General features: G+C 42.5%; 1 protein-coding gene across 1 annotated transcript in view; it reads left to right on the top strand.

The window, feature by feature from the left end:
* Positions 1–15,911, top strand: part of LOC132447422 (potassium/sodium hyperpolarization-activated cyclic nucleotide-gated channel 1) — a 26,943-nt gene extending 11,032 nt beyond the window's left edge. The window contains exons 4-5 of the mRNA XM_060038199.1: positions 4,100–4,264; positions 10,594–15,911. Coding sequence (XP_059894182.1) covers positions 4,100–4,264; positions 10,594–11,831 — 1,403 coding nt within the window. The 3' untranslated portion in view covers positions 11,832–15,911. The remainder of the gene's footprint in view (positions 1–4,099; positions 4,265–10,593) is intronic.
* Positions 15,912–16,964: the final 1,053 nt, after the last annotated feature.

Here is a 16,964-nt window from a genome sequence, read left to right on the forward strand (position 1 = left end):
TGTAGCATGTTTCTGTAGCATGATGGTATTCTTGTAGAGAACATGATGTAAGACAAAGGAGGAAGAGAATGGATTTTGTTAGCAAACACTCAAGTGACAAAATTCTGTTCAGCTAACCTAAATTAGCTTGGTTTCCTGAAACTCTTATACAGGATACCCGATTGCATCGATGAATCCATCGATATCACATCCATTAATGAACTCATGAAACACCTGATGTACGCCCGGAGGACGTAGAGATAAGAACATGGATTTGTGTTTCAACTGTGGCTTTAGCACTACAAAGCGGCCACAGTGACGCACATCCCAAGACATAAAAGCGCATCGTTCCTCCATGTCTCCACCGGTGTGCCGCCACCTGTTCTTGCCTTCTGCGCAACTGGCAATTTTGTTTTTCAGGTTCATTTTTTTATTCACTCCCTTTGCCTGAGTAAAGCAAAGTAAAAAAGCCTGAGTTGGAAGCAGCTGGCCAGTGTCACCCATCTACCTCCCACTTATAACTCACGCACGGCCCAGAACCCGGGATTAATCCAGGGTAGGAGGACAGGGTGGGGTCTGACAGGGGAGAGAGGGGAACAGAGAGGGTGGCGGGGGGGAGAGAGAGTGAGAGAGAGGGAGAGAGAGAGTGAGAGAGAGGGAGAGAGAGAGAGAGAGAGATGGAGAGGGAGAGGGAGAGGGAGAGGGAGGGGGAGAGAGAGGGAGCGGGGGGGGGGGGGGGGGGGGGGTGAGGCATGGAGAGAGAGTGATGTTGAATAAGGGGAGATTGAGAGAAAAAGAGGAAAAGGCAAGAGAAAGGAATATGATTAGAGAGAGAGAGAGAGAGAGAGATAAGAGAGAGAGAGAGAGAGAGAGAGAGAGAGCTACAGAGAGAGAGAGCTAGAGAGAGAGAGAGAGAGAGAGAGAGAGAGAGATACAGAGAGAAAGAGAGAGATACAGAGAGAAAGAGTGGGATAGGGAGGGAGAGAGAGAGAAAGAGAGAGAGATGAGGGTTAATGACAGGGGTTGTGCAAATCAGGGACAGAGACTCAGATAGAGAGATGGAGGGACCGAGTGGCTTTTGAATCAGCGAGAGAGATTGAAAAGTATGGATACTTAAAAAAAGTGCTCTCAGGCGAAGACGGCATTAGCATGCTAATGAGCGGCGGCTCTGTGAGGACACTAATCCAACATTTACCTCGGAGACCCGGTCCTATCCAGCCCTGCATGCTAAACAGGTACGAATCGGGAGCCTGTTTTTTTGCCGTTTAGCTCCACCAAATGTAGACATCCCGAGGGGCAATGAGCATGTATGCCCACGCTGGGACAATTACAGACGGCCGATAAGAAGCATCCCCTGCCGGCCTTGTATTTGTTATTCATGCGGATTTCCAATCCGCCATAGCCATAGCCATGGAGTGCTGACGACAAACGGCTGGTTACCATGGGATTGCATGATACATGTATTGACAGCAAATTACCCACGATGCCCCGGGGGTCCCACTGTGATGCTCTGTGACAAGGTGATGGAAACCACGCGTCAAGTCACATCACGTTCCAGCCCTGATGGGTCTTGTCTGTCTGTCTGTCTGTCCGTCTGTCCGTCTGTCCGTCCGTCTGTCCGTCCGTCCGTCCGTCTGTCTGTCCGTCTGTCTGTCTGTCTGTCTGTCTGTCTGTCTGTCTGTCTGTCTGTCTGTCCTCTGTCTGTCTGTCCCTCTGTCTGTCCCACTGTCTGTCCCTCTGTCTGTCCCTCTGTCTGTCCCTCTGTCTGTCCCTCTGTCTGTCCGTCTGTCTGTCTGTCTGTCTGTCTGTCTGTCTAAGTATCTCTCTCTCTCAGTATGTCAGTCTGACTGTCAGAGTCTGTGTGTCTGTATGTATGACTACCTGTCTGGCTGTGATCTTTAAACCCCGGTGATGAATGTACACACGTAGCCGCCGTTGACTCTAATCCCAGGCCGCGTGTTGACGCTCCCCGCCCTCCCGTGTGTCTGTCTGGCTCTCGTATGGGCCTCAGTCGGAGCCGTCCTTTGTATCCACGTCAAACAGAATATTTCACTTCTCCTCCGAACCGCACTCACACCTTATACACACCCTCGGCGCAAAGGTGTTGTTCACACATCTGACAGACCAGGCACCGCGCCATTTTGCAGAGGAGAACACACCGGGTGAATATCAGAAATAAGCCGTACAACACGTCTCATTTTGCTCTTCATTCGTTGGCTGTCAACATCGGATGGATGAATGGATGAATGAATGAATCTAGATTAATGCTTACTCAGAATACTATGATGTGAACATTAGGTTGTGGTAAATGGTGTTTTTATCAGGGATGTTTGGCTTTAAGGTACATAATTGTTATTGCTTGTTGTTGTGTTTCATTCAATGTCTATTAAGTCTGGATATGGTTCTGGTAGTCGACATATGTATAGATAGACATTTTGCACATATATATATATGTATGTAACACGACAACCATATCATGCATGCCTGCAGACATGCTCAGTATGCGGCCATGAGTGGTAAAAAAATATTCTTTTTTTTAGCTTATTTATTTCGTTGACGTGTGAATGAATATTCCCTCTTGTCTGAAACACCATCTGAGGATCCCATAGAGTCAGGACAGCAACCCTTGGAACATAAATGAATGGAAGATATTTGGCGTTGAATCCAGCTTTACAATCACTGATGAACGTAACCAAAAGGTTCCCCTGTGATCAACGCACAGGTCAGAGAGTAGGACAGGACCTTACCAAGAGATCCATGTGCAAAAAAATTTCATTTCTGTCACAATACACATGTCTGGATGGTATTGACATATCTGGGTAGAACTGTTGTGTATTGTTATGTATGGTATGGATATTATCTATGTTAACCCTAACCCTTTCATCGAAGGAGACAGTATAAATGTATTTATTGAGATACCCCTCATCAACAAGCTGCTAGGAGTTTGTCAAAAAGATTCAGGTAGACTGCTGACATTGGCATCGTACCAGAACCTTTGGGCTGGCAACTCGATGACTAGACTATCCTGCCCTGCGTAGTTTACAATATAATGGGGGATGCAATCAGGTCCCCTCACCAAAGTGGTTTCATTGTTATACACGATGGTGTTCAACAGTCGTCGTTAAGAAGCTCCTCAGAAAGTAGGAAAACCAGTGATTTCACTCATTAGGCGATCATTATTATGAAACTGATTGCTTGCGAAGGACTCTTGTGTAGACTTACTTACTTATTACACAGTGGCATGATGAATCAAGCTAGCTGACTGGCTACGACAGGACCGCTAATGGTTTGGCGTTTTTTTATTTACTTTCCATTAGCTTTTCCTTCCCTAGCCAAGCACTGAGGGTTTGTCTATATGGTAATGTTCTGCAGTGTTAAGGGGCATGGGATAAGGGGGCAAGTTCAATATGTTGTTCTAAGAAATCGAATTATTCATGTTGTCATGTTGAAGCCTGTGTGTTCTTTTCTTTACAACTGTAATTATCTTTCTCTATCTGACTGCAGTGTTGTTGTTTTAATATCTATGCATTCATTCAAATGTTATTTTGCTATCCTATAGTTTTATAAATGTAAATTGCAATGTCTTAATTATAATGTATTTTTCCTAATGCATCCATCCTTCTCTCTTTCTCTCTCTCTTTCTCTCTCTCCCTCTCTCCATCTCTCCATCTCTCCATCTCTCCATCTCTCTCTCTCGCTCTCTCGCTCTCTCTCTTTCTCTCTGCCTCTCTCTGTCTCTGTCTTTGTCTCTCTCTGTCTCTCTCTCTCTCCTCTCTCTCTCTCTCTCCCCCTCTCTCTCTCTCTCTCTCTCTCTCTCTCTCTCTCTCTCTCTCTCTCCTCTCTCTCTCTCTCTCTCTCTCTGTCTCTCTCTCTCTCTCTCTCTCTCTCCCTCTCTCTCTCTCTCTCTCTCTCTCTCTCTCTCTCTCTCTCTCTCTCTCTCTCTCTCTCTCTGTCTCTCTCTCTCTCCCTCTCTCTCTCTCTCTCTCTCTCTCTCTCTCTCTCTCTCTCTCTCTCTGTCTCTCTCTCTCTGTCCCTCTCTCTCTCTCTCTCTCTCTCTCTCTCTCTCTCTCTCTCTCTCTCTCTCTCTCTCTCTCTCTCTCTCTCTCTCTCTCTCTCCCAGAGATCTGCCTGCTGACTAAGGGCCGGCGGACGGCGAGTGTCCGTGCCGACACCTACTGCCGCCTCTTCTCTCTGTCCGTGGACCACTTCAACGAGGTGCTGGAGGAGTACCCCATGATGCGCCGCGCCTTCGAGACGGTCGCCATTGACCGACTGGACCGCATTGGTAAGGGACCCCCCTCCTTTCCCCCGGACCCCCCAGTCCCCCCCCCCCCCCCCCCCCCACAAACCCCTCAAACCCCGCCTCCCTCACATCCCGTGGTCCCCGTCCTTCTGGTCGGAACGCGTTGCCTGTCATGCCTTGTCGTCTCGTCCCCATTCCGTGTCCGTCTGTCTGTCCGTCTGTCCGTCCGTCTGTCTGTATGACTCCATCACGGCATTGTGTCCGCCATCTTGTGCTGCATGACATGTTTGCTCCTCCTCTATGGTCTAACCTCTTGGTTTTGTTTCTCCCCATCTCTTCTTTCTTTTGTCTTGAGTATATCATCCGTTTATAAAACAAGTGTGTCTTATGTAACAAAGTATCCGGTCCTGTGGATGGGGTTAGTTTGAACCCCGGAAGGCAGTGCATGTCGCTGGCCCAGGAGGGAGTCAGTTCGCCACCACCGTCCCCCCCCCACCCCCTCCCCTCCCTGTGGACCCCCTCCCCTCTCCCCCCTAAACACTGGAGCCCCGCGGGGCGGACGGAAGCTAACCTCACGTGCATGCGCCTCCGCCTCTCCTCCCACTCATCCGCACACCTGGGTATGAGCAGCTCCCAAACCCACCAGTCAGACCACCACCACCCTGCTCCACACCGCCACCCGAGGGCGGCCCAGTGGGCGGGCACTGAGCTGAGGCCGGCCGGGGGCACCAGAGACCCCCTAGAGAGGTCCAGATCCATTAAAGACTGACAGTCTCCCACGTGCTCAGTCACTCTTTGGTAAACTTCCCCATTGAACTCCGCTTCAATGTTTCTCTGATCAAGAGAGAGTTATTGAGAAAAGGCGGACACTGAAGGAAAATGATGTTGTTTTTCTACACAAACACAGTTGCCAGTTGAAAAAGGGGCACATGTATTGAAGTCAACCAGGGCAGTTATTGTTTGGGTACCAAGCTATGTAAGATATTTAATTTTATATTTGCCTATTCAGTTTTCTTTTTAGGATTACTTGCAGTCTTTTAAACAAATCACGTTCAAACCGTTTTTTCGTGAAACTCGTAAAGTCAACCCTGTCAGAATTAAAGGGTTATCTTTCTCCAAGTTGTTGTCTTTGGCAACAACTTTGGTTATAAGCGGTCGGTTTTCCTCGAGGTACAAACCGTGTCGACACCGAGGTCGTTACATTCATAGTGCAAGGACCTTCATCAGTGGGCCTTAAGCTCAATCCCCATTGTGTGACCTCATTCAATCGTAGAAAGTGACTTAACAGGAATTTGTTTACATGAAAAACTTTATGTAACCAATTTATTTCAACTTTGATTTAATACAAATACATACATACATAAATAAAAAAACATAAATGCATGAATACATACATGCATACATACAAACATACGTACATACGTACATACATACATACATACATACATACATACATACATACATACATACATACATACATACATACATACATACATACATACATACATACATACATGATACATATACCTGTATACATAAATACTTACATGCATAAACAGATTTAACCGTTGTTGTTATTGTCTTAGTTTCCTATAGTGATCAGGATTATCAGATATATTCGATTTTTAATAAAGTTTCAGTAACTAGACTATATTATGTCAATAACGGTAGTATGGGGCACTAACGCCCCCATAATCACAGAAATCAACACTTAACCTTTTTAGTGTTGCTTTGTTTTGATAGCATCTAACTAATCAATGTTTTTCTAAATATGTGGGATGCACTTTTGCTTCACAAAGCACAAGAAATTCTTCTCAACTTTAAAGAGGCAAATGCCAATTAAATGTTCTTTGTCCGAAAGACAAAGCAACCAGGATATTATGATATGATCATGATATTTATAGCAATCATCCCATCATACAGTACGCAACTATTTGATATATTTATATGTTTAAACTTTTGGGACGAATGAAACTATGCTTGCACATCTTCTGCACAGTTTCTTACAATATTTAAAAGTGCTATCCATAACGATAGTGTGCCAATGTTGTCTCAAAGCGTTTAACAAGCTGCGTCAAAGAGTCTGTGTCTTTGTAGTAAATGTTGGTGTTTCGTTCCCTGACGTGGCTTTGTTTTTGTCTGTTGTTTTCGCCTTTTCTGAGGCATGTCGATATTGCAAATGCCCCGCAAACCGATTATTGACTCAACATTGAAATACTATTGTGACAAGCAGGTCAGCGATCAATCAATAAACCATTCGCGATTGTTGGCCGCAGGCTCTAAAGTGAGCAAGAATCCATCAAGCGCTCTGGTCTGTCCCCTTGTTGTTGAGAAGAATACTGCTTTCCAGAAAGAAAGAAAAAAATAGTTATTTTGACTGCTATGCCCTATGCCCTTTGTCAAATGAAAAACTACATTTGCCCTTTTGACCTTAGTGCTCGGTTTGGTTAGCTAGCGGTGTCCCACATTCCTTCAAAATGGCAGCCGCCTACTATTGCGTAACACTTCTCCTTACAGAAGTGTTATTGCTTCAATCCATTCATTCGAACTGATCATTAAACGGGGGGTTTTGTCTCATACGAAGGGGTGGGGGGGAAACACACACATGATGTCATGATCTGTGCTGGATGTGTCGTTTATACATATAAATGAACTGCATTTGGTTAAGTGCTTGTTTGACTGTCGAACTAAGGCAACAGACAGTAACCATGCATTGAAACCAATAACTTGTTGCACATTTGACGTGATCTTCTATCTAAAAATTATTTGACCAGGAGTCCGTCTTGAGACGAGCACATCTCGTTTTCAAGAGTGTCCTGGCCGACCAATAGGCATCAGGTAAACATTTTATTCCAATTCCAAATATATACGAAAAAGGGGAATTTTTGAGCGGCAGAATCGCAGAAATGGGTCCTCTCCATTTATTTCACCAAGACCATGTCGTGCCTCTTGTGTTAACTTAAGGATGGAAGTTATCGTCTACTGTAGTACTGCACACCATTTATTTTGATACATTTAGAAATTTGAAATAGCATAGTATAATGAGAGAACACATCTGGTAAATTTTTATTTGTTATAAATATAATATGAGTATGACACATTTTTGGTTATATTTGTTATAGTTGAACTGTATTCCACAATAAAAAATTCTGACCTTTGATTAGTGAATTACCAGGAACTCTACTAATGCAAGGCCATACATGTTTTGGTTTCTGTTACATTGCAGTGATCTCATTACATTTTTTCTTATTTTCTTTATCATGTTTTCACAAACAGATATTTTAGTTGTAGTAGTTGTCATATGAGGATATATATTATATGTGTTTCCTAACAATTTGCCCAAAAAAAGATTTGGACCATGTTGGATAATTCCTAGAGTAATAACTTTAAGCAGCTTTATTTTTGGCCTATTTTTAGACACTGACGTGAGAATAACCACCTGGTGCTGGTGAAATTGGGAAGACATGTCTTTCCCTGTAGAGTCAAAAATCACTGACAAATTCTCTTTGGCGTAAATGTCCTCACAACTTCCTTCCGACGCACATACACACACACACAGACACACACACACTCTCTCTCTCTCTCTCTCTCTCTCTCTCTCTCTCTCTCTCTCTCGCTCTCGCTCTCGCTCTCTCGCTCGCTCCGTCTCTCACATACACAAACACACACACACAGCGGGTCACAATTCTGTTCTACTAATTTGACATATTTATTTGCGCTAACAGTCATCATCTTAGAGGTACACTTGGTAGAAATAGAAAAGAGTTGATTGATCAAATACCAGAAATGCATTCTTATCTTTATCGGGGTTGAAGTGAAGATTTATTTTTGTTCATATTTGTACCTGACATAGTCATCATTATTTACATGTTGTTATTTATATGTTGTCCGTTACAGTTTTTTGTACTTTCTTTTCTTGTTTTTTGGTGTCATTGTATTTGTTGTATTTGTTCAAATGTTGATGGGTCAATGGTCCCTAAAAAAACTAAAAAACTTCTGCACTAGTCATTTGCATAGGCATTTGAATATGAATATGCATTCAAACATTATAATTGATGTTCAATTGGATTGTGAGCAACATCTTTTTGGTGATGAATTTGTTTGTGAATTATTATTTACAGTTTAAGCCTTATTTGAAAAAAATCATGTAACCAAAAGCTAATTTTACTCGTGATTGTTTTGCCGAATTCTGTCCTTACTTCCACCAGATTTCTATTCTACTTGCTATTCAAATTTTTATATTGACCTGTTCATAGACATTTACAGATATTCATGCATTTAAGAATACCTAACTCAACTCATCTGTGTTTACATACGTTGAATAGTGTACTATAACTGTTATGTTCCGAATTTATTTGCATTTGGTGAAAAACAGAAAGGCCTGTGTTTCTAAGACGAAGGCTTTAACCCCTTAAGGTTGGATTTGGAAAAATAATGTATACCTTCATTGTTTTTCCCTTCTACAGTGATTAACCCTCTAAAATTTAAAAATGCCATGACTTCGGCCTTGTAAGTGATCATTAGTTTCACAGCAGGGTGTCTAGTGCTAGGCATAGCTTAGCATACCTTCCTACCTATAGTCTGTCCTACAATACATGCATACTTACAGGTTTAATCATATTTCATGAATTTATATTATGTTAGAGATTATCACATGTTAACTATAAGTCTTGTTTATGTTAGCAATAATATTATATATTGAGGCCAAAATGGCACTAAAATCTTTATTAAAATCAAATGCAAGTACACTTATTTCAAAATCCTCCTAATAACAATACAAATAATAATAATCATAATATATATAATTTTACTACATTGCGTCAAAAGATACAAAGCCATGATGAGAATTAGAGAGAATGTTTGCCCCTATAAACTAATATTGATCATCTTTTTACATTTAAGCCCACCTTACCAAACATTGGCAGGTGTGATCAGTTGTCTTTATGTATCATGTGTGTGAGGGTTAGGAGAGCAGACATGCATTTATCTATGCTAAAATAACCTAGCTGAACAGTCACACTGAAACAGCCGCATGAATCACTTCTCTCAGAATCTCTCACAATAATTACCTGAAGAAATTAAAACTGACTTTGTAAAAGCAAACTTAGCAAATAAGTCAGTTTGCTTTGGCACTCGAGAAAGCAGCCACATTTTTTTGAATTTGAGAGAATTTGACATCCAAATATGTTTCCTTCAATCTTGTAAATAATTGATGGAGGACTTAAATATTGATCTAACTAGACAAGAAGTGCGGTCCAGTCCAAGCTTGTTGTAATAGTCAGCAGTCAACTCACCGACAGCCGACCGATTTGTAGTTCTGTGTATGTTTCAATTTGTAGGGCAGTCATCTTCAGGCAGATAAATTATTGATTATTTTTTTAGGATTACGGCCTTGACTAAAGTTATTTGTAAAATTTGGTTGATAGATCATTAGAAAAGAGGTAATAATAAATCCAGAAATCATGCAATAATAATTCTAAATATCGCTGAATGCCTGCAAAATACAATGTATTATTTCGAGTTTGGGGAACATTATTATTTTACAAACGCTTCATCAATTAGTAAGTATATATTTTTATTGCAATACACACCATTACACCCTACCTAGTAGCATACTAGCAATTTGTCATAGTGTTGTTGTTGCTTGGCAGTGTCTAATGAAAAGTGGTCACCCTAGCTATCCTTGGGTTTTGATTAAGGACAAGTCAGTGTCATTGCGTAGTCAATAGTTTGTGACTTTGAATTTGATCATTTTGATATAGAACATGTCCCTTTGGTCTAGACAGAGCCGTAGAGTTGTGTTTGTCCTTTTGGCAGGTCCTTAATGACATTTTCCTTTCTTATCTGTATGTCATTACCTTATGACAGCCTATCAGCTACTCCATGTTCCACCGGCAGTAATCTGTGTCTTCCTGTGTCTCCTTCACCTCCACCCCTCACCTCCTCACTCCTCACCTCCTCTCTCCTGTCACCCTCACTGTCACTCAATGTCCCCCCACTCATCCCCACTGATCACCGTTAACTGGAGAGAAACATGCAGTTTGTATGAACGTATAAACTCAGAGGATGCACCCCACGTACAGCACAGCACAGTCTAGTCTAGTCTGGTGGTGGTGTGTTAAGGCGAAGGTCCTCAAAGGTCACATAGGTCCTCAAAGGTCACATAGGTCCTCGAAGGTCACATAGGTCCTCGAAGGTCACATAGCTATGGCACCGATCACCATCGTCGTTTGCAAAAATAAATACAAACTGCATCGTTCGAGTGTGTTGCGTCCTGCAGTGTATTCTGTAGCGCGGTATCCCCCACAAGGCTAAACCCCTCTCCCCTCGCCCCCTCTCCCCCCCTCCCCCCTCCTCCCCCCCCCAAACAGGGAAGAAGAACTCACTGCTGCTGCAGAAGTTCCAGAAGGACCTGAACGCCGGCGTGTTCAACACGCAGGAGAACGAGATATTGAAGCAGATAATCCGGCAGGACAGGGAGATGGTGATGATGGTGGACCGCAAGCACTCGGTCAGCGGGATGAACTCCACCCCAATGTCTGGAAACTCCATCATTAACTCCCCCGCGCAGCCGCCCTACTCCACCTCCATAGGCACCAATCAGCTCCAGCAGTCCGCCTTCCCCCTGACCTACAGCGCCTCCGCTATCGCCAACGCCTCCGCCGCACGCATCCTGCCGGCCGCCGCCGCCGCCCAGGGGGTCTTCATGGCCCCCGGGGTCTCCTTCGGCAACATGAGCGCAGCCGGCTCCTCCACCTCCATCTCCCCGGTCGTGGTCAACCTCCCCTCCCTGCAGCAGCAGCAGGGCGCCATCATGTCGCCGTGCTCCTTCACCGCTGCCATGTGCAGCCCACCCGTGCAGACCCCTCTGGCTGGCCGGAGCTTCCAGTACCGCTCGCCCACCGCCTCCCAGCTGTCCCTCATCCAGCAGAGCCTGCCCCCGGCCCAGCAGCAGCAGCAGCAGCAGCAGCCCCTTCCCCCCCCACAGCAGCAGCAGATGGCCCAGCCACCAGCGCTGTCGAGCCCTGCCTCCGCCGCCTCCTCCTCCTCCACGCAGCAGTCCCCCGGGCAGCAGCAGCAGCAGCTCCTCTCCTCGCCCCAGAGGGGGGAGCACGTCCTCAAGGGCTCGCCGGCGCTGCAGTCGGTCAGCCTGAGTCGAGACGTGCGCCACCTGTCGGCCTCCCAGCCCTCCCTGCCCCACGACGCCACCCCGAGCCCTAGGGGCCACGCCCCGCCCGGGGACTCCCTGGCGTCCATAGCGCCCCCGGCGGCGGCGGCGGCGGCGGTGGCGGCGGCGGCGGGATCAGGGATCCAGGCGATCCAGGGGATCCAGGGGATCCAGGCGATCCAGGGGATCCAGGGGATGGCTCTGCAGGGGGGCCTGCGCACCACGGTACCCCAGCGGGTCAACTTGTTCCGCCAGATGTCGTCGGGGGCGCTGCCGCCCGTGCGCTCCGCGGTGGGGGCGGCGTCGGTGGGCGCGGGGCTGGGGGTCCCGGGGGCGGCCGGCGGCGTGCAGCACAGGGAGTCGCCGGGGTCGAGGAGGGATTCTGTCCTGAGCAGTGCAGAGACCGAGCAGGACAAAATGCGTTTTTCATCCAATTTATGATTCGATTTTGAGGGTTTTTTTCTGGGGTCCTTTTTTCCTTCTTCTTCTTCTCGAACCTGTGTTGCAATTCACTCTTCTTTTTTTTAAAACACGGAAATACGCAAAAGAAGATGTACATGAGAGACTTTCAGTATTTTCGGTTTTCCCACTTTCCCCTTGAAAAGATAACCTCATAGACACCCTGTACAGACAGCCCTTGTATTATAGTTTAGACACACTGTCTCCCTAAACATAAGAATGTATATTACACAAATATATAGATATATCTATATTTATCTATTTATCTATCTATATATGTATAGATATATCTATATTCATCGATATATCTATCTATATGACTAAATGTAGATAGATATAAAGATATCTGCTATGATAACATAAATGTGTGTGTGTAAATCCAACTAGAATATTTGGCAATGGCTATTTAAAAGCTCTAGTATAAACATGAGTCTTCCTTTCCGAGAATTATAAAGAAACATGAAATGTTATTGATTTTTGTTTTGTTTCGCTGTTTGTTTCCCTTATTTTTAAGTTAACTTTTGTTAACTTAAAAATATTGTTTGTTTAGTTAACTGAATGCATTGTAGTTTCTGATGCAATCTGTATGATTTCAGTTTCCTTTTGTACTGAAGATATTGGTGAAAATGAGCAGCTTTGGCACCACTGTGGATAATAAGTCAAAAATACTTTGGGTGGGGGAAAATACTGTCAAAAGCACACATTACAGTTTTATCTCTTCACGTTTCTGAAAAGAATAACATAATTTTTCAGAAATAATTCAAGATACAGTAGCTGAGTTTTATGTTGCGTTCCGGCAGCAGAAATACAGCCTACCAAGCTACTAAATTGTCACATTAAGTGAAATACAGACCATGACAGTGTTATGGGTCCAAAGGTCATAGAATAATAGAAATGCTGCTTTATTCGTTTCTCGTAGATGATGATGATGATGATGGAGAAAGAGAAGGATATGGATGGATGCTATTTTTTGTATTCCTAATTTCAGACTGCTGAGATATAGGTTATGTAATGTTGCTTAAAATCTCTCTGTGTACATTTATAATATTTATAAACTAAAGATTATTACCATTATGCAATAGACTGTGATATAACAAACAAAAAAAAACCTATATGTGTGTTGTAAATAATTTTGTAGGTCTAGTATTTACAGATACTGTGTGGTGCATTCTCAATCATAACAATGTCTTACTACTATCAGGAAACTGGACATTATCTTTAGGAGGGAGACAGAGGGTGAATGGACAGCGTACACGTTTCATTTGAGATGGACAAACCTTAATGCAATAGCTAGCAATACAACACTGATGCCTGCTGGGGGAGGGGACATTTCAATCTTTCTTTACGGAATACATGATGAATGTCCTGGTGCAGTAAAATCAATTAGACGGCCATTGTTAAAATATCATTTGATGAGTTAATCTTTTCAAAGAAAAGGTATTTTTATTTTCAGATGCTTCTTTTCTCAGAGCCATTTAAAAAAAAAATGTTGCATTCTATATTTTTTTATTTAAGAATATTACGCGAAAGGGAGTGGCAGAGGCAAGGAACTTTATTCCTACTTATTTGTGATTCAGTACCCCAATGTCTCTTGAGTATTCCCTGTATTGTGACCTGTCACAGCGCCTCAAGTTCTCCACACGCTAGCGATTTTCACCCTCTCCTTTTACGTTTTTGAAGAAGTCGGGTTACTGTCTACGTTTTCGCAAGGCGTGCAGGGCACACATTTTTTAAAAAAATGTGATTTTTAACAATGTGATTGTCGAAGCAAACTGGAAAAAAAACAAGACAATGCTGTTTTGCATTAAGGTTTATGTCTCATGTAACTCTCCAAAACGCGGGCTTAGATACTTTAAACTGATGTGAATTCATATCAACTCATGAAGAAACCTGAGATTCTGTAAGACAGAGAAGCATAGCGTATTTATAGTCGGATGAATCAGTTTCACTGCTATATCAAGCTTGGGCAGAAATAGCGGTAGATTTGTTCCAAGTTTTTAACATAATAAGAGGTAAGATATTTACAGTATAAATCTGTGACTGCCATTTTTTAAATAACTTTATCATGACTAATTACATCTTTATCTATAACTTTATATATATATATATATATATATATATATATATATATATATATATATATATATATATATATATATATATATATATATATATATATATATATATATAGAATGTCTGCTCAACTCTTTGTCATGAGTATCTTAAACTAGGTTTTATGACTGTTTTCATTTAACAATTTATATTTAGAGCCATAAATGAGTGCAAATAACCAACCATCCAATCAGTTTAAAGTGACTAAGCCCTGAGAAACTGTTTTTAAAAGACTACAGGTTAGGCTCTGCAAAATTTGTGTCAATATTATACCAACACACAGTCAGCTCACCAATGTCATGAAAGCATGCACATTCAGAAATACCTACAAAAAAAAGATACTATTTCAAAAAGATGTTGACGTTAAATGTATTGTGAGATTATGTTTTGTTCACTGTTCGTCCGTTATTCGTGTGCAAGCAGAAACATCAAAAACTATCACACGGACATTCTTAAGTATTTGTGCCTAAACTATAGCCATGTTCAATCCTCTTTTTCTTTTTTTTCCATCCGTGAGTGTGTGTGAGCCAGGTGCAAGACAAACACGCCCCTGCTGGTATACTCTTTGTGTTCTGTGTGTGCGTCTTCACATGTTTAGCGAAGAAGGCATTAGCGAGGAGAGAATGGCCAAATGTCTCAGTTCGTCCAATTGGAATCTTGAATTACAATGTGAATTTCTAGGTAGGCCTACAGCTTGTTTGTTAGGTTATTTCTTTCCTTTAATTCGTTTTCTCCCTCTTATCATTCTCATCTAGGCTCTATATTATACTCAATGAGGTTATGTACAGTTAAAAAAAGAAAAGAAAAAAAAAGGTGAAATCTTTCTAGTTCTGCGGTTATATCACGCCGATTGAGACATTCTAGGACTCTGGAGCACCTTTCTTTCTAGTTCGTCACTGATGATTGGCTGGTGTATTTAACAAGCCAACGGATGATTGGCTTGTGTATTTTAACGCTTGAGTGGGATAAAACTGGCCAAAGCAAAACATTCTAAGTACTTTTATTTCATTTTTTATTTTTTATTTTGAATTGCACTTTCTAATGAACTCAAAAGATGACGATTATTTCAAACTTAAGCTTGGGTGTTGGTATAAGTAGGCAAGTCACGAAAAGAGAGAGAAAGAGACAGACAGAGAGAAAGAGAGAGAGGCATCCCCTTTGAATTGTGCTGCCTTGATACTATATAAGGTTCACAACGTGTGGAGGAGGCTTTATTTAAAACAGAGCGCTTAATCCTTAATATGCCATAGTGTATAGGAACTAGTGCACCATAGAGATGGATATCAGCACTGTTGGTTTGTGCTGTGTTTTGATATTTGCCTTCGAAGGGAGAGCTTCCCAACTACGTGCTTTTTTTTCATAAACGCAAACAACAAACTAGCATCCTGGAACGGGCATTACGATGACGAACAAACGCGCACCGAAAAACAGACTAATAAGAAACACATTTGCAGTATATGGACTCTCAACCAACCAGCACATATATTTGTACATTTCTTTTGTTTTTTTGGTGTTTTGTTGATCGAAAAGAAAAAAAAAGAGATGCAAAAAGAACTGGGAATAATGCCAGAGGAAGGAGAACCAAAATGTGTATTTTGGTCTTTTCCATTGCAGCAGTTGCGTTTTTTTTCGTGTTTATGGATGACATGCCCAGTGAAGAGAGAGACGGAAGCTGTAACGAGCTACCTTTTTACCCCGCCTCCCCAGCCTCAGCCCCGCCCACTAACAGTCATTGTGCTTATTCATGTTCTCCAATGCTTAGCGACAAAAACAAACGATCGGTTGGTTACTTGACACGGACGAGAAGAAAGGTAAATGTAAACTTTCTTACAAACAATATGCAGACAAACGGTGTTTGTCAAAAACTTTAGATTTTTTTGTTTTTATTTTGTTTGTTTGTAAATAATAAACCTTTAAAAATATAGAAAATAAACGACATATTGTCATTTAGCACTGAGTATGTGTCATTGTGTTTGGAGTGTTTGAAAGAGAGTGACGGCGTATTGCTACAGGCTAGCCTCATTGACTGAATTGTTGAATCTTGATTTAATGTGAAGCACAGTCATATTCATGAATAATCTTCTTCGTGGGAAGGTTATTGCATCTTCAATACTCTTGACCTTTTTTGACTTCGGTTTGCCAAGTTCAAGATAAAATTCAAAAAGTTTTCTAAGATTTAGTTTAAAGCTGTTTTCCAAGATAAGCTACGGCCTGAAACACTTTGACATTTTTAAGATACTATTTTTAGCGATGTAGGCCTTCATTGCACCTCAGCTCCATACAGTTTTGTCTAGTATTTGACTTTGCCATGGATAAACGTGACTACTGTAGATGCTAATACGTCACACAGAGACATTGCTACAGTAATTACAATGGGGTTTAATAGGAGAGTATGTCTGCAAGTATCCAATAAGCATCAAATATTTGCTTAATTTCCATATGACAACTCAGAGGTTATGTCTTGGCCTGACATCCCAAGACTAATTCGCAAATGCTGGAATGTAAGTCTGGGACCTTTAAGTCCATTTTCGATTTCCAATGGGCGATATCAATGGGGGCCCCTTTAAAATGCCTCTGGACGCAATTGAATAGACCTACAACAATTTAGAATAAAAAAAACGTGTGACACATCAGTGGCAGCCATCTTGGTTGTTCATGAAAATGCCTCAACGGCGCTCCAACGGGGCACTCCCCTTTAGCATATCAGATAAACGGTTGTGATTGGCCAGACCCGAGCCAGGTGTGCTGGAAATCTGTCTGAACGGGAGGGGGGCCAGGGGCATATGCTAGAGCAAGTATAACATTAGCTCGCAGATATATCTGGTTCCCCAGGCTAGTTCCCTCTCAGAATCACTGCATATACAATGTTTGCACTGTTTCTATGATGAGTGATCATTAATTTAAGAGGACACACATATTGTTGCCGCCAGGCCAGCAGCCTCCTTAATCCAAATGCGCTTCGGATTTGCAAGCTTGGGGCGTGGCCATGATCTCTGTACAGCT

The sequence above is a fragment of the Gadus macrocephalus genome, chromosome 19 (genome assembly GCF_031168955.1).
Source record: "Gadus macrocephalus chromosome 19, ASM3116895v1".
NCBI lineage: Eukaryota > Metazoa > Chordata > Actinopteri > Gadiformes > Gadidae > Gadus > Gadus macrocephalus.